Source organism: Peromyscus leucopus, chromosome 16_21 (assembly GCF_004664715.2).
Source record: "Peromyscus leucopus breed LL Stock chromosome 16_21, UCI_PerLeu_2.1, whole genome shotgun sequence".
NCBI classification, from domain to species: Eukaryota; Metazoa; Chordata; class Mammalia; order Rodentia; family Cricetidae; genus Peromyscus; species Peromyscus leucopus.
The window spans coordinates 24738321-24759334 of NC_051084.1; the positions used below are offsets into that span (position 1 = coordinate 24738321).

A 21014-nucleotide genomic window follows, 5' to 3' on the forward strand; every position below is an offset into this window, starting at 1 on the left:
CATCACCTGGCCCAAGGTTATTCCCAGGTCTTTGCTCCCCCTTCAGTGTTCTGTTGCAGGCTGTAATTCCCTGGGAACCTTATATATGCTGGTACAGTCTTTCTGGGAGAAGAGCCAAAGAACTCTTGCCTGTAGGTTCTTGATCTTCCTGGTAGGTCCTTGAATCAAGTCTTACCTGTTCCCTAGACTACGGAGGCGAAAACAGGGCAGCAGCTGGGATGTAGCCATGCAGGCATAGCTCTCTTCAGAAAGGCGTCTCTCCTGGCTTCTGCATAGTTAGTGTTCAGGGTTAATAGCACACAGGTGTGGTCCTTCCGTCTGTGTGGTACCAGGGTCTCTAGGTTCAATCCTGTTGGATTGTTAGTGTCCAAAGCTAGATCGTTGCATTTATGCAGCTTCAAAAGCCAAGGCTCAGGCTGGAGAGATGGCTCAGAGATTAGGAGCACTGGCTGCTCTTCCAGAGGTCCTGAGTTCAATTCCCAGCAACCACATGGTGGCTCACAACCATCTGTAATGAGATATGGCACCCTCTCTGGCCTGCAGGCATACATGCAGGCAGAATACTGTATACATAAATAAACAAACAAATATTTTTTTAAAAAAGCCAAGGCTTTAGCAGTGTGGTTGATAACATCTTATGTTGTCTTGAAATTATCCCTGTTTCCATCTTGTTTACCCTACGTGAAGAAGGATTCTGAGACCGAGGAGAGACAACAGATGCCTAAGGGCGTCATGTGACATCTTCCTTTGAGGTTTCTGCAGCTCTCAGGTCCCTCACATCACATTAGCATGTAGTGGTCCTGAGGTGGAAGACATTCTTCGTTAATGAGAATTTGCTTGGATTTTGTAGAGGGAAAATTCTAATCCTTGCCACTGACTTCAAGTTAGATTAAAAAGTGGCAGATTGTTCCAAGTTGGTTTTGAAGGAGTGTTCAGATTAATCACACTTGCATTGTATATTTGTGGTACCATACTTAGCTGATGTCTCAAACAGACTTGGCAGGATGCTCTGGGACTGGTAACAGAGCCGGGTTTTTTTTCTGTATTTCCTTTTCAGGCATTTGACTATGAGCAGAAGAAACTATTAGCCACCAAAGGTAAGTGACGCGGGATTGCTCCCCGTCTGTGTCCCTCAGTCCACCTTTGTTTTCAAGCACTCCAGATGATTTGACAAACTGGATGCTTATAAAAAAGAAACCCCAAATCTTTGAGTTCGTAATACACAGATTCTCTCGAAATACTGTGAATTTTGTGAAATCCGTGAGCATAATTAAGGAGTCCCGCAGCTTTTCCTCATTTGCTTTTTATTGGATGAAATGTTTTATTCTTAGGCACTTCGTGTTAAGAAATAGCATTGAGTCATAACTTTTTCATACGCTGAAGAAACGCAGCGCAGCGTCAGTGATTTTATTTAAGAATTGCATTAAGCACACCAAGAGTCTCTTTTATATTCTGTACTCCAAAGCCATGTTAAAGAAGCCAGTGGTGACCGAGGTCAGAACACCTACAAATACCTGGAGTGGCCTGGGGTTCTCGAAGTCCATGCCTGCGGAAACCATCAAGGAGCTGAGAAGAGCCAACCACGTGTCCTATAAGCCCACGATGACGACTGCCTACGAGGTGCATAGTTCTCCTCCTGTCCATCCTTCCCCAAGAACAGCTGGCTCCCTCCTGTCCCTGGCTCTTTATGGTCACAGGGACAGCGTGGCTTGGCTCCCTTTCTGTCTTTGTGAGTGTGTGTAAATGGATGAATCTTACATAGTAGACTTTTTCTGTCCCCTCGAAGTTATTAATCTATACAGATGATGGAAATTTATATTTGGGAGTGAGTTTTTGTTGGATGAAGGGTATCCTTACATGATAGAGCGGGGCCAAGATCAAGCAAAGGGCAGCTGCAGTGCTTCATACAAACTTACAAAGAGTCCTTTTGTCCGAGAGTATCGCTAGCAAGCCACCGTAGGGGGATAGGCAAGTATTCAACAAAAACAGATTTCCAGATCTGAGTTAACTTCGGTATGTTGAGATGTGCCAGCAGCACAGCAGGAAGCATCTCAAGCAGCAGTTCCAACCTCCTTATGTTTCCCAGATGTTGGCTGCACAGCTCCACCACGAGGGTGGAATCTGGTGTTCTTCACATGTGGAGGAAGGGCCCAGAACGCCGTCCTCCTGGCCAGGCTTCATGTGACTCTGAGCAGACCCTGTCCATCTGAGAATGTCGGACTCTGGCCTTGGGGAGGAGGGGTCTGGTCAGCTTGCACACACCCATTCTGGGAGACTTCAGGCTCTGGGTGGAAGAGAAGGATTAAGCCGAGCAGCATCGGTCTCCATCATCCCTGCAGGCTGCAAATGTGCTGGCCGAGGGCTTCGGAATTGTTAGTCTAATAGTAGCATTTGTAGACGGAGTTCCTTTTTTCTACCCGTTTTCTTTGTAATAAGATTGTTGATGGATGCAAGGTAAAAGCAAATACTTTTGAAAAATTGCCTTTATCTCTCTTGAGCAAGCCAAGAAGAAAACACTATTGAATAGTCCCCCGTGAATTCCATTGTCGGGGTTACAGGAGCCACCTGGCAGGCTATATTTAAGATTAAAGTAACCTTCAGCTGCCGGTATGTGGGGACCATTATGCAGCATTTTCAGGCTGTAGGTGTCCACTTCCCCTCAGGCCGCCGGAGCTCTGAGAGGAAGTAGCATTGTCTTTTGTTAGCAGAAGAATTAAGCTAATGCTGAGACTTAGCTCTGCACCCTGCAGTCTGTGGTCCACCTCCCTTGCCTTGGCTTTCCGCAGAGTGAAGTGCGCAGTTGTTGACTGCCATTCTGTAGTTTCTGAAATGAAACATTTAACTTCAGAAATGCCCTTCGGTTCCCCACTTGGAGCCTGACATTATAGCAAGTTGGGAATGATGCCATAATACAGAGGTCAGGTGCCGAGCTGGTGGGGGCTGAGAAGCCCCACCCGTTGGATGGATAGATTTAGTGAGCCTTTATTCTCATCAGCTTGCATTCTCCTTTGGGTTGTATTGTTGGGTACCCAGTAATACCAGGAAGCTGCTATTAGTTCTGCATGAGAACTTCATCCATAGAAAAAACAAGGCTTCTGAAGGATGAGGTTGTCTTCCTTGTTGGAGGGAGTAACTGCACATTCAAGCTGTTTATGCTCTCTGTATCCAAAGTAATGCTTTCAAAGTATTGTGTGGATACATAAGGTATTAGTGATAATTATCTTAAATTGGACTCACTCAATTCTTTGTGGTTTATATGGTGCATTTTCCATATAAATTTACACAATCTCCATAAACTTCTAGTGGGAAAAGAGGCTCCCAGAATGGATGTGTCTTCATCATGATATGGACCGGTAAATGTGAGAGAAAGGACTTGAGTTCATTTTACAGAATGTTCTGGAACATCTCCTCAATGAGTTAACTCAAGGAGTGCAGAGGGAAAGATGATGTGTAATTGATGTACAGCCACATGGCATAGCCACACACAGATACACATAATTTTAATCACCTAGAAGGAGCGCCTTTCTGTGAAGCCGAGATTTCATTTGGCAGGGGTGCAAAGCGAGAAAGAGCTGACATACGTGTTTTGGATCTGAGCCATGGCTGATGCCAGTGCCCCCAAGGAAACGTTGCTGTAAGGGGCGTTCACTCCCAAAACACTAAGGTTGTTGGCTGGAACCAACATGGGGCCTTGAAATGCCCTCCACTCCTGCTCTTACTCAGGGTCAGACAGACAACTTTCTATGAGCACAGGGACCCTGTCTAGCAGCTGTTTCTCTCCTATGTCTTTGTTGGTTTGCCTGGCTTGGGCTAGCCTGCTCCACTTCCCTGACTGATGCCAGTCAGCCCTCTCATGCTGAAAAGTGGAGGCAGGCAGTAACAGTGAGACTAGAGCGTGGGGAAGCTCCACGTCATCTGCTTCTTTCCACCGGCCCTCTGAATGCTGGGAAGGGTAGAATCTGGCTTTCCTTAGGAGTGATGCTCTGTGCTTACCTTGGGACTGTCTTCCTTTGTGGAGGAGAGGGTCCATCCACAGCATTCATGAGTCTTCTGTGGCAGGAGCTCTCTGGGCAGGCAAGGCTCCTGTTTTCTCTGCCATAGCTCAGAAGGACTAAAACAGGAAGATGTGTAAGGACTGAGGCTGGCTTCCATGATGAAGAATGTGGGGAAGGCTCTAAGAAACGATAGAGGACAATTCCTGTTGAGAGAATGAGAGAGCAGGGGATAGACAGCTATAGATAGATGGATAGATGGATAGATAGATATGACAGATGATAGATAGATAGATAGACAGACAGACAGACAGTGTGACAGTGTTCAGGTGTCTGCTTATAGCACTGCCATGTCTAACTTGTAGGGTGACAAGAGCACCCTCACTTTCCTTATTTTTACAAGGAAAAACAAAGGGAAGGCGACTGCAGCTGCGTGGGCAGGAGCATCCCTGACTGCCGACATCCGGCAGCTGACAACTACCCCGCCGGTGTGCCAGGCGCCTCAGCTTCCTGCCCTAGGAAGCTTGCTTGGCCAAAGAATTAGATACTTTGAGCTCTGCACTCTGTATTATTGAGAGGCTGGAGTTGAGCAATTTTTCAAGGTTTTTTTTTTTTTTTTTTTTTTTTTTTTTTTTTTTTTTTTTTTTTTTTTTTTTTTTAACAGCTAAGTAATTATCCTGTCCTCCCAAAAGTTCTTTAGATAAGAGGCAGGCACTTTTTACCTTTTTTTTTCTTCCTGCCTGCTTGGTGTTATACTGGGACATAAAAAAAAAAAAAAAAAAATAAGCAAAGGTCTCTTTGAACTGAGCCCCAAAGGCTTTTGGGTTTTTCTTTCTGATGTCTAGCTCTTAAAAGCATAGGGGTCACATATTCTCCGAAGCAAACAAAAGCATGAGTTGGGAACCCCCGGTGGTTTTCAACTTCCCCAACACTAAGCAAGGAAGAGGTCTGATAGTTTTTAATCTCACAAACCTCAGTGTGGAGGAGAACTGCTCAGTGGATATTTCAGATCTTAGTGGGAGACCAGGAATCGCCAACCTAAGAAGTCTGCCAGTTCAGTCGGCTAGGCAAGTGCTTAAAGACATTCAGAAAGAGGCAGCTGTCTCATTGTAAGACATGTAAGTCAAGCAGCTACTCATCAGGGCTGTGGCCCTTGCCAGAATTCAGCATGTTCTTGGTCCTTGCTACTCTGGGTTTATCTTGGTTTAAGATAGGAAAGGTATTTTCACTGGAAAATCTAGCTTTGTTTGTTTGTTTGTTTGTTTTTCTGAAGCCATAATTTCCCCATATGCATTGCCCTAAGTCAGCGAAGGCATCCCACTGTTGTAGGAAAGGGACTCCTTGAGTGGGACTCAGCATTCCTGAGAGAGTATCGTGCACCAGATTGTACACGCTAGTGTGCTGCTTTAGGGACAGGGCTGCCTTCTGCGGGGAGAAAAACAACATGTCAAGAAGGCAGTGGGCAACCAAATTCCTAGTCCCTGCTCAGTGGAGGTTGCTTTGCCCTTAGGAACGGATGAGAGGCATGCCAGGAAACGGAGGTGACAAAATGGGGCCAATCTCAGAAGGACCTTGGGAAAGAGCATTGTGTCTAAGGGAATCAACAGCTTGATCATCTTAACCTTGGAATCCACTGTCTCAGAGCCGAAGGCATTGGCGATGAGGTTCCAGTAAGGCCCATCCTGGTGGACCTCAAGTTGATCCATGATAGACTACAGGGAGTCATGGGAAATTAGGAAGCACCTCTGCCTCTGTATAGCAGAAGTTCAAGACTGGAGGCATGGGTTGCTCTGATTGGCACTTAAAAATACCAGCCTCGTTGTATGTGCTGGATTACAGAGGGGGGCGGCAGTAAGACCAGCACCAGAGTGGTCCAGTGAGTGGAGGGGGAGGTTCATAGTGGCTGGTGGGAAGGGCCATTCAGTGAGGAAAAGGCTCAGGTACCAACCATAACAGACTTGCAGCTTTATGATCTTGAAGTTCCACGGGGATCTCAATCCAGAGGTAGGGTCTGCACACTGAGGATTTCACAGAGGATTGAACCTATTGAGTGACCAAGTACAGGGGGGAAAAAGGGTGGTGGATGGGGTGGTGTCTAAGACCAGGCCTACAGATAGCCTGCCATTTAGGATGGCAAAGAAGAAGGTCACAGAGGACATGGGGAGGAAGTAGAAAACCTCAGGACTAGGGTGTCCTGCTGTTAGTTGGAAGTGTTTGAGGGAGGCCCTCCTAGCTGTGAATGGGCTGCATGAGCCAAACTGAAGTGTGGTAAGAATTTTCTTGGAGTTGCCAGTGAAAATAAATCTGCAAATGAGGAGAGTGGGACTGATATTCTAGTACAGAGCCAGGGTGCCATCATACCGTGGATACTTAAACGAAAAGAATCTATGCAAATTCAGGCCGGTTTTAAGTTGTTGTGAATTATTTTTCATTTTAATTTGGAGGACTTCAAAGAGCGCGTTGTCCCAGGTATCTGTAATTGGCTGGAGAGATTATGTCCTTGTTTGGGGGGAGGCTAGTGTCAGGGAAAGGCCAGCTCTGTCTCCGCACACTGAGTGTGAGGATAGGAGCAGGCACCTTTCTAGGAACATTGGCTTTCCCTGCACCTCCGCCACTCCCGTGTCCTTTTCGTGTGAGCTGAGGCAGAGAATCATTCCTGTACTAGGTGTGTGCGTGCCTGTGTGCGTGCATAGGGGAGTGCTCTGTTTCCTAGAACAGGGATGGACACAACAGTGACATTCTGAAACATTACAGGAAGGCACACAGGTGACTTCTAGAGCTCTGTGGGCGCCTGCACAGTCAGTTCCTCTTGGTGAGGACCTCACTGTCTGTCAGTGCTCATCCTTGGTACATTCCGGAGAAAGAGTGTGCCCTGGTTGGCGACAGGAGGACACAGCAGTGGTATCATTGCCTGGTACCATTTCTCCTCCCACTCTGAGAAGTCCACCATGTTGAACCGTTCCTTCTCTGGCTTGGACTCTTTACAGGGCTCCTCATTGTCCCTCTCAAGGTCCAGCAGTCGTGAGCATCTGGCAAGCGGAAGCGAATCAGACAACTGGCGAGAGCGGAATGGAATAGGACCCATGGGTCACAGCGAATTTGCCGCGCCGATTGGCAGCCCCAAGCGCAAGCAGAACAAATCAAGTGAGCTTGATTTCTGTTCACACTTTCCAGGCATCAGCTTAGAGACCTTTGCTCGGAGTGAGGGGATGAGGGGCAGGCAGCTCCCTCCTGAGACGTGAAGTGCTTGGTGTGAGTCACGTGTAGCCTCTTCCCAAAGCTCTCCTGGTTCCTCCCTGTGAAGTTGTCTCCTCTCACTGCATTTTGTACATGGTGTACACTGTAGCCCTTGCCTCCCGAAGTGCCATCATTTACTATCATGACCTACCTTGTAGAATTTGAGTTCTGTCAGTCAGTAATCCCTAGTGAATGCTTATTGAGTACTCTGTGTCAGGCTGTGTCTGGCACCTAGGAGGCACATGTTCTGTAGATGTTTGCGGAGTGAATCACACACACACACACACACACACACACACACACACACACACACCTCCAGATAACAAGGAAGAGATTGGAACCTGTGAAAGCAGATGAGTAAGATATGACTAAAGTAGCATATTGGGACAGCTGAAGAAAAACTAGCTATTAACGGTGAAAAAAAAAAAAAAAACAGAAATTTTAGCTTAATTTTTTTTAATTTGAGAATTTCATACCCTAGTACTGTATTTACGTCATTTTTGCCCATCTCTCTCCTCCCCCAATTTCTCTTGTGCCCCCCCCCACCCCCCATTTCCCTCTCTCAGCAGCTGTTGATTGCCTGTAGCTCTTCATCTAGGGGTAGGGTGGGCTTTAGGAAATTTCCCCCACCCACATTGGCATGCCAACCAGTATTGTCATTCTGCAGGTCTCATTTAGGCAAGATGGATTAACATAAAGAGAGAAATCCCTGGCATTCTGCCTGAGCCAGTGCGGCTGAGGCTGAGCAGGGGGCCGTTATCTGTAGGGGTGTTGGCTGTCCTAGGTGGTCAAAATGGATAGCCAGACCAAAGAGCACACAGTGACCATGAGGTGTGTTAATAACACCTTTTGATTCAGGGTTCTTGCCAAATTTGGAATTCCAAACAGGTAGCATGGACAGTCTGAAGGCACCACGGGTGAGTGCGGTAAGCATTGTAGCCTATGGTTATGGTTAGGCAAGGTGGCTGCGTGGTCAGGTGTCTCCAACTTGAAGACTAGTCACACTATTGACCAAATCCAAATCGGAAAGTGAAGTCAGCTCCTCTCCCTATGAACCGTGAGTTGTAGCTGGAAACTCCCATCAGTGACGGTCTGATTGTCTAAATGTGCACAGTGCAGTCAGCCCAGAGGCGGGCTGCTGTCCCACACAGGCCTTGGGGTATAGGGGTTTGGCCTATGCAAGTTGGTTTTGTATTTCATTTCTCCTTTCCTTCAGCTAACTTACACCAACTCTACTAAGTTGTTGAATTAAAACTTAGGTTAAGATGAGCTTGTGAAAAGGAAAAGGGGTGATTAAAGAAGCCCAATAATATGGCTTTCACCAGGAGTTTGAAGGGTGGGGGTGGGGTTAGAAGAAGATACGGAAACGATCAACAGTTAAGACAAACATATCAATAGTCAACACGAAGCTAAGGGCCATTATAAACATTGACCACAGAGGGTTTTAATTTCAAATATCTGTTTCAATTTTTGCTAATATGTTTTCCTTGGCGCGGATCTACAATATGTGTTATACTGGTCCAACACTTTAATTTCCACTCACCTCATCTCAGGTTCTCAGTGGCTTCATGTGGCCAGTGGCTACCCCATTGAAGAGCATGGGCATAAGCCACTTTTTCTTTATTCCCTGGGTCTTAGTTTCAAAGGTTCCTCCTTCTCTGGGCTTCCCTGTTTATACCAGTTGCTCAGTGTAGATTTTGGTAGCCCCCCTTTGCTCTACCAGAAGGTACATTTATCATTTGGACAGCAATGTACGTGATCAGCCTGTAGTTGACTTCTACTCACTCAAGGCCAGTGGGCACTTGGAGGGGGGCTCCCAGCCCATGGTTTTGTAGCACCCTTGACTCAGTATGCTTTGATGATTTCGGGAAACTTCTGTCTTACCTTTAAATGGATAGTCCAAGGATATTATTTTAAGGGTTAGTTTTGGATTCTTCTTATAAGACTATACCTGTTTTGAAAAGAAAAAGAAATGTTATTCATAATTCCTTGCCTTTGAGATATGCAGAGAGCTTCTCAGTTTGCATGGGAGAAAGTGGTGAGTGGTACCAGAACCCATGCAAAGCGGACTCTGAGGCTTGGAGTTCCAGAGCCCTGGAGTGACCTGCAGGGATCTGCCTGACCTGGAAGAGCCTCATTGCTTTCTTCGACTCTCTAGAAATCCCTCTTAGGGCCATATCCTCACTGTGAGAGGATGGATCCTCACACAGGCAAGAGGCAGCATGACCACACAACCATCCACTAGATCCTCTAAAGCAACATGCTTAGGTGTCTGGTCATGTACACGGTCTGGTTTTATGGCCCTTCCTCTAGTCTGGGTTGTCAGTTGATCTGAGAGCCAGACCACAGGTAGGTCTGCCTATCAAGTCCTTTGCAGAGCCAAGACAAGACTTCTGTATTGCTCTGCTAGCTTTCTTCCCAAGAAACCCATGCGGTCAGTCATAAATTAAATCCGGGGACCTCAGCCTCACTGCTGTGCACATTACTCATTTCAGAAGCACCCGATTTGGCAGACTTGATGGCCTGATGGGTGCTTCAGGGCCGTGGGATGTGTGTGCTGCAGCGCTGCACAATTCCTCTGCATTAAGGAGGCACAGGTCAGGAGGTGGAGATCCACTCTGCCATCCCAAGGGAACCTGGGCCTGTTATAACTTCCTGTACCTTTGCCGGGTCCCAGAGTTCCTTTCCAGCTTTTCATTTGATTCCCATCAAATCAGCTGTAAAGAGCCAACGCTCAGGGGAGAAAATACAATGAATGATTATTAGCTGCAGAGGCACGGTACTGACTTTCTGCCTCCCAACTGTTAACCTGGGGATGGCAGGCGCTTCCCGACAGCAATAAACAGCGTTTCCTTGGTGAGAAGCTGGTCCTGTGGTGACGGATTACTGTGCTTTACAGCCGGTGCTCTGTTGAGCCGAACAATGAAATCTGAAATACTTGGTGATTAAGGCTTTTAATTAAACCGTGTTCTCTGTGGCCTTGACTGTCTCTCCTCTGCCTTCCAGGAGAGCATTATCTCAGCAGCAGCAACTATATGGACTGCATTTCCTCGCTGACAGGAAGCAATGGCTGTAACCTGAACAGCTGCTTCAAAGGCTCGGACCTCCCTGAGCTTTTCAGCAAGCTGGGCCTGGGCAAATACACAGACGTCTTCCAGCAACAGGAGGTGGGCCAGCCTGTGTCTTCCTGGGCATCTTTGTTTGGGTTTGTGGGTTGCTGCGGGCCACAGGAATATATCATAAGAATTCAGCTGGTTATGGCACAGTCACTACCTGGAGGGATCAGGGAATTCCTCTAGAGGAAGCCAAATTCCAAGGAGTTTTTGGTGTTATTTGGCTTGTTATATATCAGCTGTCTTCTGTTATGAAAATCATGTGTGCCTTCATAGTTTTCCCAATTGACTTTCCCCTAAGAAGGGCTAACAGTGTGGACTGATCACTCTCTGGACATACACATTCCAGGTATTTGGAGAACTGCCTCAGGAAAGGCTTCCTCTGGAATTAGATATCTCCCTTGGCCACTTTCAAGGACTAGCAGTAATAACAGTCCACATGAAAGTCTCCTAATTTAAGGTAAATTCCACAAGGAGACACTGCCTAGGTCAGGTGGACCTTAAGTAATAGTTTTACACAATTTAGCTCAGACCCTCCTTTCTTACAGCCTTACTAACTTTAAAGACCTTTAACTCCTTACCTAACCACTTTTAGGAATATTTAGATAACCTTCTGCGCTGACAGCTATGCTCAGCCAGAACCCCAGTTCAAGCCTCCCTGTAATTATCATTATTGGCAGCATCCGGACAGGTCCATCCCCAGATGGAGGAAAGTACCTTATCAGAGATACCTCTGTACTCTCTAAGAACAGACTTAAGCATCCAGGCTACCTGTTTGAGAAGGCCTGGTGGATGTGCCAATTAAGCTTTACTTCCTCCTTTCCCAAACCTTACCTCTAGTTCCATATCTCCCTTTAACTATCACCAGAGGCATCTAGCTGTACACAGGTTGCCTAGTGACTGAGCACATTTCCCCCACCCTGAAGAAAAATGGCAGATAGCTTGGACAGATAGGAGCCACAGGAAAAAAGAAGACAGTTTTATTTTCTCCCATTGACCTAGCAACTTATAGATTCTTAACATTTTCTACCAAACATGTTTAAGATTATAGTTGAGCACATAAGATCCCTATTTCTAGATATTACCTGAATTTAGCCTTTAGTTAATTCATTTCCCCATTGGTCACTTCCCTTTGGGGTTACAAATGATAATTAATGGCTATTGCCTCCCTATGTGATTCTTATCACCCCTCTGTTTGACCCTGGAAGCCTGGCTTTGCACTGCCAAGGGATGACTGCTTGTAAGTGTATGTATGCCGGGACTCCCAGGGCATGTGGAGGACAGAGAAACGGAGAACAGGGAGGAACAAGGAGGATTTTGACCAGAGAGTATGTGTGGACGAGATGGAAGATGAGGAAGAGTCAGATGGGGAAGAACAAGATGAAAAAGACCTAGATGAGGCAGAATTAAGACGAGAGAATTAAGATAGAACATAGAGGGAACAATTAAGATAGAACTTAGAGGGAGCAGTAGATAAATGTAGAGAGAAATCAGGCAAGAAAGGAGCTAGGCACCAAAACAGAACTGAAGCTGTGTGTATGTGGATGTTATGCCAGAGGAATTAAAGCAAGTGGACTATAGAGCTCGGTGTGCTGAGATTCTATTTCCCGAAAACAGTAGTTCTCTCCCCTGAGCCCCTGGGATGTATAATATTAAGGCTGGTCCCTCTAATATTATACAAGAGTGGGTGTGATGACCCCTAGAAGGGAGCCATGTTGACCTGTGGTTGTACTTTCCCTGGGTGTTTAGTCAGATCTCAGCTTGTTCTAGCTGCTGAGGAAAACGTCATCTTGTTTCTTATTCCGCAGAGCATGGGAAAGCAGAGAAGTAGAAGGTGGGGTTTGCAGGAAAGCACCCCAACCATCCTTCACCACTTTAGCTGAGAGAGCACACTGGGGTGTTGATGTAGGGGAACCTGGGGGGTCATGGCTCCCCTGAGGTCAGCGCTGAGCCTGCAGGTCCTCGTTGTTCCCATCTGCAGCCATCTACGATGTGTACAGCAGCCAGCAGGGCACATCATTGCCTGTCCCAAGTGCCCAGTGTTAGCAATGGAGACATCTGACTTCACTGCTGTTACCTTTCTAGTCCCCACAGGCTAACTTCAAAATAAGAGCCCTGGCCCCCCCGAGCTGTTTCCATCCATATTGCGTTGCTGAGGCCACAGGACATGCTGTTAGATAGATGTTTCTGTACCATTTTTTGAGATAGTCTGTTGTGTTCATTGAACTGAGGACTTGATTCTCTGCATGGCCATAGACAACACAATGGAAACTGTCATCCAGTGTACACTTTGATTTCTCCTTAGAGCCAAAAGCTAACAAACATTCTTGATTCATAGCCTTCTTTTTTTTTTTATCAGTTCACAAATGTGGTACAGTATTTCTGTTGTTTTGTTTTGATCATAGCTGCCAAGATGCTCAGAGCTAAATTTATCTCGGTGGCATTAAGTTGCTGGCTTAGTCTGTCTCCTGATAACAGTTGCTTTCATTTCACCAATTTCTTTGTTCTCTCTCTCTCTCTCTCTCTCTCTCTCTCTCTCTCTCCCTCTCCCTCTCCCTCTCCCTCTCCCTCTCCCTCTCCCTCTCCCTCTCCCTCTCCCTCTCCCTCTTTCCCTTCCTCCCTCCTTCTCCTTGAGATTTTTTTTTTTTACAGTATATGAATATTTGCTTGAATGTGTGTCTGTGTACCATGTATGTGCAGGGCCCATGGATGACAGAATTAGACATCAGATATCCTAAGACTGGAGTTATAGTCACTGTGAGCCTCCATGTGGGAGCTGGAAATTGAACCAGGGTCCTTTGGAAGGGCAATCAGTGCTCTTCCCTGCTGAGCCATCTCTCCAACCCCCACCCAGTTGGTGTCGCTACCACTGGTTTCAGGAAGTAGGTAGAGCTAACTAAGCGATAGGAGAACAAGTCCACCCCACAGCGGTCAAGACACACCCCCACTGAACCGATTGGCTACAGCTCGTTTCTGCCTTCCACAGATTGATCTCCAGACGTTCCTCACCCTCACAGACCAGGATCTGAAGGAGCTGGGAATCACCACCTTTGGAGCCAGGAGGAAAATGCTGCTGGCAATTTCAGGTGAATAGATATTGAACTCATATTGTAAAATCTGAAAGCCCTCTCTCCGGGGTCTCGGCCTGTGAGGCTGCTTCTGCCCATCAGCTATGCACTCCTCTGATACCATGATGGATATGATGTAGGAGGGGTCTTCCTGCCAACACCTGACCAATGCTGAGAACCCCCTACTACCTAATCAAGGCCCTGCCCAAAAGCCTGTCTTGGCAGTACCATTCCTTGTGCTAGACCGCCTCAGAAAGATGTAGCCAACATTGCCCCATGCGGAACATGAAAATGGGTGAGCAATTGTGATAAACAAGTTGCTGTGTCCGTGAGTAATTAGTCTTTATTGAGAGCCATGTTCCAATGTATATGTCCTTGAGCAACCAGGGTCATCACACTGAGAGGAAAAAAGCATTCATGGTGTTTCTTGGCAGGGCTTATCAGACTTAATGCCTTTCTATTTTTTCTAATGTGTTAGTAGAGTTTGAGTCACAGATGGAAGAAACATAGTATCTGCGTCCCTAGTCTGCCTTCGTGGTGGTGTGTTGCATATTCCTTTAGTGAGTGCTCTGTACCTACTCACTGGGACGCCACGCAGGTGATAAATCGGGGCGGTGCACACGTATGTCAGTGTCCCTCGACAGTGTTCAGAGAAAGGACATGGACGTCTTTCCAGCAGTGTTCTTGAAAGTCAAATTCATGTGTGCCTGCCTCTTGAAGAGACAGTGACACTAATAGCAGAAGCCAAGCAGTCTCTGCTGGGGGACTGTCCCTTGGCAGGCTGGGCCTGTGTGAGGCCAACAGTTGCGTCCAGCTGGTGAATATCCTTTCCAGCCAGCAGAAATCATAGTAGAAAATACAGTTCAAAACCTCAGTGTTTTCCCCATTTCGTTTAGCGGTGGATTGCATTACCTGACGCACCTCCTCCTGAGAAATCTTGGTGTAAAGCAGATATGTGCCTGCAGGGTAGATGTCAGCATGGGTGGTTTGGGATGTAGCGTTATGACTCCTCCACAGTAGTGTTCATACTTACATGCTTAAGGACTCTACCTGGGAGTCTCTACCATCCTGTATTAACAGTGTTGGAGTGGATGTGTAATTCCTGAGTAGTCGTGAGCTCATCCCAGAATATGTGAGGGGAACAACGGATTCAGAAAGGAGGTTTGTGTTTTGCGGGGCCAAGTTACCGATTCTTGGGGTGAGACTACAAATCTCTCTTGGTTTTGGCTTGTCATGAATGTAGATTATGGTGGTGATTGTGTGGGTCACCTTCCATTTCTGAGACCTGTCCTTCCGTGAAATACATCATCGGGCTTGATGGATACTCTCAGCAGACTGTTTCAAACCCTTGTTTGTTCTTTTTGCTGTCTTTGGTAATAAGATTGTTTCATTCACCTTGTTTCCCTTAGAGCCTGTCCACACAGGGTTAGTCTCAGATTCTAACATTAGATAATTCCACATTGCTCCATTGATTTTCAAGTGAAATTGAGGTGCTACTTGGTATTTGACTAAGCCACACACTTGCTAGTACAGGCTAACACTTCTATACAGAGAAATATCTACCCTGACACTCTGTAGCCTTCTACTAGCCTTCATGGAATAGTGGTAGCAATGTAATGAAAACCAGGTTTTTTTCCTCTGTGAACTGGTTCCAGGTCCTGTGAATCATTCAACCACAGGGGACGACGGCTCCCAAACATTTCCATAGGTTGTAGGTGGATCAGCAGGATGCTTTCCTCTGGAAAATAGCAATGCCCCTCAGTCTAGGCTTGGAGAAGGGGAGTACGATGAAGGGGTTTTGAATCCTCTTTATTCTTCCACTCATCATCTTCGGCAGGGTTCTTCTGAGGTCAGTATGTGTTTCGGAGGCCATCTCTCCTGACGGGCTTATGAGTTCTCATGCCTTTAATTGGAATGAGGTGCCTTGGGACTGCTCTGCACAGCACGGGGTCTTTGATTACACCAAGGAAGGTTTGCCTTACTATGCCGAATGCATTTGTTGGGACCTAATAAATCATTTCTCTTTGCAAGTAATATTGCCATTAAGAAATGCTTCATCAAAAGCTACTTCTCCCCGTTCAGCCTACCTGATAACAAAGACTCCTACTCACAACCCCCAAGCATTCTACCCCAGAGAGATGCAGCCTGGCCAGGCAGCCCCGACTCATGCTTGTCTTCTGGTTAGGTGGTTTCTCCTTTGCAAAATTGTGCAGATTATTAAATTTATCCTTGGAATTGTTCTTTTGGTATGAGGTTTTTATCTTGGGGCAGAGAGCCTGCGTTTTAATATTGTAGGGAGTGAATTTGAGATGCAGAGATGTGTCCGAGAATAAATTGGAATTTTTCTTTTGAAGTCAGATTGCTGAGACCAGTTTAGTAACTGGGTAGTTAGCGAGCTGGACAGACTCAGTGAGGCACGCTAGTATCCTGTTGACAAGCCTCCTGCCACAGCCTCAGGTAGATCTAACATCTCCCGACCTATTCTTTTAGTTTGTGACTCTGTTCAGATCCGCAACAAGATCCTGAGAGCTGCCAGGATTGTGTGAACCTTGGAATTTCAAAGAAAAAGGTTGGTATTTTCCGAAACTATCCCCTTAGGTTTTTCTGAGACAAAAGATACAACTAGAGGAAGGAGTTTGCTTTTTAATCTTAAGTAAGACCCTTAATGTCTTCAGTAGGCCTTGCCTTGATGGCCTCTCTCAGGCAGCTTTGTTTCTGAGCCTCACGTGTGTGTTCACTCTTTTAGAAACTGTGCCTTTGTAGATGGCCTGATTCCCCTCACGGTCACTGTGTTCTTTCAGATGGCTTAGCCGATGGAACCTTTTAAAGATAATCACTGAAAATCTTCATTGGCCTCCTTATTTTCACTGGCTCACTGCACAGGCTCCCTGCTGGGGAAGAGTGTTCAGTCCCATTCCTTACTTTTCCTTCTCTGTAAGAAGGGAACAAACTCCTGACTCGGACCTTATGCCTGTGAGAAACATGGAGACCAAAGATGGTCTTCTCTGAGTGGGCCTTTGAGTACATTCAGTTCCATCTTGATCTGAAATTTGGAGCTCTGTGTTGCTGGGTTTTTAAAATAAGACACAGTTGTTCAGCTTTTTGGAAGGTGTGTCAGATTCCATAGTGACAGAAATAGCTACCATGCCATGTGTGCCAGCGTGTGCCTCGTTCATAGAGACACCTTACACCTCTCCACAGATCTCAAACTATTCTTGCAATTCATAAATGGATGTGGTACACTTCGGTCCAAACGAATGCTCTGTCCACAGGTCATACCTGAAGTGGTATGTCTCTGGTGGCATCCTTACTACCACAGGGCCTTGTTTATCTGTGGTTACAAAAACCCAGTGTTCAGTGAACCTTTGCATCAGGCAGATGCAGGCTCAGCTCTGTGCTTTATCCGTCTGCAAGCAAGTGACATCAACTTTTAAACAATCAGTTTCCAATAGAGTTTCGTATTATCTGCCCCTTAGGAAAGACTTGCAAAATGAAGCAATTCTAAGGTACTTGTCATCACCTCTAAGGGCATCAGTGTTATCTCTTCTCTGAGAACAGTGTGTTAACAAAAGAGAAGTATCTCCAAGGTTGCCCTGACCCTTACAGGGTAGGTGTTTACATTCCGAAGACATTTAGGTGAACTGTTAAGGGTATGCAGGCTGACTTATCTTCCAGGACTCAGCAGACAGGAGTATGGCTGACTATCTGGTGGTCCTTACCCACTTGGCTCGTGACAGCCTCAATCATTTTCTCAACCTACGACTCACCAGAGCTCTCATGGCTCACAGTGTGACTGCTGAATTCCAAAGGCGATGGATATACTTGAGGGAGGGGGATGGTATTAAACTGAGTTCTGTACAAGGTGAATCTCCTGCCTAAGTCTCCTGAACACAGACAAACCCAAGCAAGTCAGTTTTACATCTTTCTGATCATTGAAAGTTGAGCCAATTGGAGAGCTTTACATTTGGTGCTGGTGAGAAATCCTAACTTCCTGTTTCACAGTTCCCCTCACATGTCTTCCTAGAGAGTTTTGTGGTGATGCCAGGGTCCCTCAAACAAGGGGAATGCCGAGTCATACACCATCTATAACGATTAGCTAGCTGTTTGCCTTTCTGTTTGGGTCTGTTCTGCCATGTAAAAATCACTGGATATTACTCAGGATTCTTTGAAATTAAAGTAGGATATTTTATTTTTTTTCTCCTGACAATTTAGATTTCACTATTGTCTTTAAGTATTAATTCTCTAAGTGGATAAGACCTTTACTAAGTTGATGTTTTTGTACCAAGTTCTTTCGTGTGGTTGTGCTTCTGATAACTGGTTGCCGTTCAGGAAGTCCAGGCTTGGAATCCTGGTACAGTTGTGGGGAGGTGGCTTCATACTCTGTGTGCAGCCTTCAGACATGGGAGTCTCTGTCCATGTCTGCCTTGCCTATATTAATGTTTTCTGTGTCTGTCATGGAGGAAGAGTGCATATGTGTGTTTTGCTGAGAATTGAACCCAGAGCCTCAGCCCTGTTAGACCACTAAGCTGTGTTCCCAGCTGTTATAATCCTCTCTGCCACTGGTAATAATAAAATCTCATGCCAGCATCTCTTGTGCCCTTTGCCTCTGACTTTTGGCCTAGCAAACCTGTCTCGTATGACTAGGGACTTCTGGGAATGACACTGAGCTGGGTGTTTTACAAACCATAATGAAAACCCGTAGTTATCTAGGGGAGCAGTAAGTGCCTCTCACACCGTGGGTTATGAAATGTTTAGAAGTGCCCACTATTAACTCAGAGTCTACCTCCTGCCACCAACCTGGCTTTCCCCACAAATCCCAATGTCGCTATTCTCTTGAGTTCTGATGCGATCTCCTTATACAGAGCGCTTCTCCACTGACCAGCTAACCGTCGGCTCTTGCTCTCTTCTGTTCTCTTCCCAGAGCTAAGTAAAAACCGAAGAAAACTTTTTGAACCACCCAACGCGTGCACCTCCTTCCTGGAGGGCGGAGCCAGCGGGAGGCTGCCCCGTCAGTATCACTCAGACATTGCCAGCGTAAGTGGCCGTTGGTAGCAGTACCTTCTGGACACACCACCACCTGCAGAGATGGACACAATCTGTGGACAGTCTTCACTGCACCCGTCTGTTCGTTCTTGGCACTCTGGGTATCTGGTATCGGGACCAAACCATTGAATTCGCTCCTGTACTTCATGGCAAAAAAAAAAAAAAAGAAGACGACGACGACGACGACAAGAGATGTGTCTCATGTTGCCATAAAAGCACCAAAGGGGAAATGCTTTTTAAACTGGCAATTGGACAGAATTTGCAAAATGAGGGTAGGGCTTCGTTTCTTCCTATTTACCTATATTACATATGCACTGATTTTTTTTAAAACCTAAAATGAAGGAGAATTTTGACATCTGGGATGCCAGAAAACTTAGAAGTTATTTGTTTGCTTGAACTCTCTTGGTGTTTAGGGATTTGGAAAAAAAAAAAAAAGTAATCAAAGTGTAATTTTCTGCTTTAAGATAATGACTGAGGTCTTTCAGCACTTTACACGGCCTAGTTGCTCGTCCTGTGGATCTGTCTCCCACCTTCATGTTTCTGGTACACATTTTTCCGGCCCCATCAAATGTTTATTTGAAATGGTACTGGACATTAATTAGTTCCTGTGCAGAATTTTCTGTGCTCACTCTGGACCAAATTCTGTTCATTTGCGTCAGCATCTTAGGAGCCCTTGGCCATGACTGCAGTCCACTGGCCAGGTGCAAAAGACAGAGCAAATGGACTTTGCAGTGCTAACTCTGTGCAGCTGTCCTAGTGAGCTGCTGTCTGCATTGCTAAAATGATCTGAAGGGCTATCTAAAGGCCAAGGGGCTGGTCTTTGAGTATACCGCCACTAAAGGACATTTATTTATATCAAACTTTTATTTTTAGATATTATAAGCATACAAGTAGATAAGTGATGAAATGGATATTTTCTAGAGATTTATGTTAGAGAATGAGCTGCATTCATAACTGGAGCCTTAGGTTGTCACTTTATTTAAAAAGACAAGTAACCATTAGACGAGACAGCATGGCTGCCATTAGGAAGAGAAGAGGCCCCTCCTTACCCGGTAGCTCCACCCGCTGTGGGTCCTGGGACGTTCCTCAAAGTGCCTTCGAGTCCAGTCTGCTTGACATCAACTTGGATGGTTTGGGAACAGAGAAAGGCTCCAGGGTGACAGCTCATCCCAGAGCTGAATTCTGAAGGGGGAGAAAAAGGGTTTCCTAAGTGGCCAGATTTCTCTTTACGATCTTATACTGTGAAAGGCCAAGAGACCAGGCGACATTATTTCCTGTCTTTGCAGACATATGAAGGTTTTCAGTCCAATGGAGATAACCCCTCAAAGAGTGCCTTTCTCTCTTCAGAGCAATATTCTTACCAAGTGTATACATTTTTTTGGAAAACTTTTCCCATAGGGCATGTTGTCAGGTACCTTTAGAGGTGTGTGTATGTTTAGCGTGTTAAGGCTTTCTGTGTGACATAAACTGCTCCCTCCTGCTCTTGGTAGAGGTGTTGGAGGAGTGTGCACACAGCTGGGTGTCTATACAAACACGAGGTAAGAAATGCTTGCCTAGTGTCTTTCCAGGGCTTCGTCTGCTCATTAAAGAACTGAAGGAATCTTTACCCATAGAGAAGTTTTCACGTCGAAAACTTTGGCTCCCTGGAAGCATGACCATGAGCTTGGCACAGCAGTCGTATCTACCTGGCACTGATCTCAGTCTTCCCCGCTTAAGGGGACAGAATTGAATCGCTCTGTGTAAGTAGTGGAGTGGCCATCCTGTGCCCATGTGCTCAGATGCCCTCCTGAGGCTTATCACATATCCAGTTCACCATCTCAGCTCTCTAAATTTTGTTATTTCTTTAATTAAAAAAAAAGACAAACTAGCAAACTAATCATTGGAGCTCATTGTGGACTCTGCCCTGCATTTGCTAATGGAAAACAAGGGAACAAATATTCACTATTAAGCTGGTTTAGGCTGTACACATAGTGCTTTGATTTGATACCAAAGGGAAGCTGTCCACTTCAACTTGATTAAATAGGGAGGCTAAAATATATATATATAATTAAAAACACTGGAAGGTTTCTCTCCCTTTCTCCTGATGCAGCGAAGTCATGCAGACTTGCTGGTATTCTGTCGTCAGATTATTTGGGTTATTAGAAATAATGGGGACTTTTAACCAACCTGGCCTTACTTGCGACTGGTAATCTGTAAATAGGAAGCAGACATAGATTGTATTTTGTGGGGAATTTTTGTCCTTTTATCACTTTTTTTAAAAACATGAGAGATGGGATTAACATTGAAAGTGGGGACTTTTTTCTAAGCCAATCGTTACATGAGAAATAAATTTATATAACCCCTTTGTATTGCTGTCTACATGGAATGTGTCTTTTTTTTTTAATTTAAAATCTTTCCACATAAGCTCCACACCTGTCCTTGTTTTTGGGTTTCAAGGAAAGGAAGGGGCTGTTTCTAGCAGAGTGTGAGTCTGTCTCTTCGGCAGAGTTGAATCCACATCCTCTCTGTTCTCACTGTCAACAGGAAGCCAATGATTTCAAGACTAATGATTGGTCATTCTT

The 21014-nt window shown here is 45.7% G+C and overlaps 1 protein-coding gene across 3 annotated transcripts in view; it reads left to right on the forward strand.

Annotated features, from left to right (window-relative positions):
* Bicc1 (BicC family RNA binding protein 1) overlaps window positions 1–20801 on the forward strand; it is a 240317-nt gene extending 219516 nt beyond the window's left edge. For 2 of the 3 annotated variants that reach the window (XM_028877260.2, XM_028877261.2), the window contains exons 16-21: window positions 1058–1097; window positions 1466–1620; window positions 6980–7136; window positions 10236–10396; window positions 13329–13428; window positions 18332–20801. In XM_028877260.2, coding sequence (XP_028733093.1) covers window positions 1058–1097; window positions 1466–1620; window positions 6980–7136; window positions 10236–10396; window positions 13329–13428; window positions 18332–18462 — 744 coding nt within the window. In that variant the 3' untranslated portion in view covers window positions 18463–20801. Of the gene's footprint in view, window positions 1–1057; window positions 1098–1465; window positions 1621–6979; window positions 7137–10235; window positions 10397–13328; window positions 13429–15900; window positions 15980–18331 lie in introns of all 3 variants that reach the window. The other variant, XM_028877262.1, reaches the window with a different exon arrangement.
* Window positions 20802–21014: the final 213 nt, after the last annotated feature.